The 3,106-nt window shown below is 35.0% G+C and overlaps 1 protein-coding gene across 1 annotated transcript; it reads right to left on the reverse strand.

The window, feature by feature from the left end:
• Nucleotides 1-12: 12 nt before the first annotated feature.
• LOC140969347 (uncharacterized) lies at nt 13-2,941 on the reverse strand. The gene is made up of 3 exons (XM_073430669.1): nt 2,042-2,941; nt 1,751-1,934; nt 13-1,661 (listed from the first exon to the last, which is right to left on the reverse strand). The coding sequence occupies exons 1-3, from the start codon at nt 2,627-2,629 to the stop codon at nt 874-876; spliced, it is 1,560 nt and encodes a 519-aa protein (XP_073286770.1). The 5' UTR covers nt 2,630-2,941; the 3' UTR covers nt 13-873.
• Nucleotides 2,942-3,106: the final 165 nt, after the last annotated feature.

The following is a 3,106-nucleotide window of genomic DNA, read 5'->3' on the forward strand; positions in this document are numbered from 1 at the left end:
TTCAATAGATCTCAAATCATCATCAGAAATCTGATAAGAAAGCTCATCCTCAATTATTCTTGGTAGCGTTGTGTCTTCTAAAAACTCAGCACTTATTGATGGCAAATCAAAATCATCAAGTTTCTTTTTGTACTGATGCAACAACCTTCGTATCTCAAGCAATAACTTATTGATGATTAAGTTATTTGATGAAATTTCTCGACCATAATCTTCACACATGCAAGGATGAAACTCATCCCAGAGTTCTCGAACTGTTGTTGGTTGACAGAACACCAATATGGATACAAAGAACCTTCTAAATGAAGATGACATTTTAACAGAACGTGCTTCTTCCAGACATTGTTTTACATAATCATCCTGTTGAAGAAGTCCTCTCATTTGAGCAGACTCCTTAAATGTTGAATATACTACCCCATTCACAGTCATCAGATCTTCAAAAGATGTTGGGCCCCTGACATGGTTTAAAAGGATACGGAGATAAAATCTCTCACCTTCAGATGGCGACACAACATATACTCTCCCAACCACTTTATTGTTGCTTCTTCGACGAATCCATTTTTTTCCAGATTTTATCCATGTGTAATATTGTGGAAATTCTCGATATAAATACTTACCATTCAAGTCAGGATCACAATTTATTTTGAAAAATTCTGTAAGCATAGTCTTTGAGTTGTCGTCATCTGCTAGTAGATCACTTACATGTTGTTGGGGGTCAAAATAAATCAAATGTTGGTTTGGTGTATGTATTTGTAACCTAATGACTGAAGGATACATCCTACTGAACTCAAATGAGAAAATTCGCCACAATGCTTCAGGCGCACAGATCCACCTTCCATCCACGTACTGTTGGATTTCATCATAATTTTGCCCATTTCATAACTCTAGTGCGACCCGATCAGGACCTTTGTGGATGTACTTGTATATGTACTTGACACATTTAATCCCTCCACATACTTCAACATTAATATGACAATCATATTTTAATAGAAGCCATGGATTGTATGGGACAACCCAACCATTATCAATTAAGACATTGTCATTGTTGGTAATTGATACTTGGCCACCGTCACGTCTTCGATACAAAGGATATGAATCATTTCCTCTAGATGTGTATTCCACAAATGGCTTTGGTAAGTTCTTCTTACATTTACCATTTATCATGCATGGACAATTTGGATTGATTGATCCACATGGACCATGTATCATATGGTAGAGAACTGCTTTATGTAGATTGGGTTCTTCTGTTTGTGAAGGTATTTCAACACGCACAATTGAGTCAAAGTGATCGGGAGTACACAACTTATCATTATTTTCAAATATGACCAACATATGAACATGGGGAAGCCCTTTTTTTTGATACTCAATGACGTATGAATAAGAGCGGACCTTACCCAAAACCCCCCTATCCACAATGTCTTTCTTAAACTCTTCAAATTTTGATTTAACTATCCTTGTAATCAAATCTGGACGATCTTGAGATGATTGCCCAGGAAGCAGTTGATATTTTATCTCATTCCAATTCGGATTGCATGTCATTGTAAGCATTATATCTGGTTTTCCATATGTTTGTACCAAAGTCATGGCATCTTGATACCGTTGGTACATATCACGTGGACTTCCACCGAAAGATGATGGCAAAACGATTCTGGTACCAACATTTCCTGTAATGCATTTGGTAGATATGTATAATTTTTAAGTTGTACTATCTGTTGTGAAAAATAATATTATTATAATAATTAAGTTATGATACCTACATTATTTTCACCTCCATGTAAACAATCTTGCAATCCTTGATAAAGTTTAGAACGTATATCACGTTGATTTGAACGTATCCATCGTAGTCTTTGTGTTTCAATCTTTACGTAATTGTCAACTACGTATTGTTGAAGTAGACGGCCTCCTCTAAGTAGCAAAGATGGCGAATTTTCTCGTATCTGAATAAGAAGATAATTTACATTATATGAGTATAGGTGTATATGTAAGTTTTAAATTGTTTTTAATTAAAAAAATAAAGCATAAAGTACAATGATTTTTCACTAACCTGTAGCATATACGCATAGTAATTTAAGCATGTTAACCGGGTACCATTGATATTTCGGCAATTTATGTCCCAACCATATGTACCATATGGCAGAAGGAGTGGATATTGCAGAGGATCATAGTAGCCAACTACATCTTGAATGCTGACAAGATTTCCACCGATACCTTGTATAGTAATATCTCGACCTCTCAAAGTTTCTTGAAATTCGTTGTCAACAATTACAGCTGCTACTTGAGATGTGGTTGGTAAACTATATTGATGTTCATTAGGTTTTTGTTGCTTGATGATTAGCCTACAGTTAGGTATGTCTTGACATTTGCCAATTTGTCGAAACACGTGCACAAATGGATTGTGTTGATCAAGAATGTTTTGTATCTTAAGCAGTAATTCTCGCCTTAGTTCTGGATTTTCATGAAGTCTATTGTCTATATCATGATCCGTGTCTACAATCCAAATCTGCATGTACCTTGGCCTACAATTCTCATTTGGTAGAAGACTTCCAATCGAGTGATATATTGATCCATGGGCACGAAATGTGTAAATTTCATGTGTACCAGTTGCTAAGGACTCATCTAAGTTGACTCCCATCGATGTAAAAGAGAAAACATGATTGTATGCCCTGATGAACTGTCGAAAATGTCTTCCTTCCTCATTATCAGCAGCATACAACTCTTGTAATTCAATGGGAGAAGGGATATGATCCAAATTTGTATTTCCATTTCTACAGCAAAATTGTGATGTTTCACCATGAAACAATAGAGCTTGGCAGTGTACACAAATTCTTGGGGCAGACAATTGCCACCGACAATTTATCTCACTTTCACCGAAATTTCTTGCTAGGTTACGAAATCGACGTGGACGTGAATAGCGTCGTATGTTAGTAATGACATTGTTTTCATTGAAGTTGATTCCTGCAATAATTTTCAAAATAATATTCAAACTAATAATTTTTTTAAAAAATATTGTTGCTGGAAGATTGAACCAGTAAATTATATATTGGAAATTTATTATTCTAATCTATTTTCTTAAGATTTTTTTTAAATAATATATGTTCAAAATTTTTGA

The sequence above is a fragment of the Primulina huaijiensis genome, unplaced genomic scaffold (genome assembly GCF_012295235.1).
Source record: "Primulina huaijiensis isolate GDHJ02 unplaced genomic scaffold, ASM1229523v2 scaffold41019, whole genome shotgun sequence".
Taxonomy (NCBI): Eukaryota; Viridiplantae; Streptophyta; class Magnoliopsida; order Lamiales; family Gesneriaceae; genus Primulina; species Primulina huaijiensis.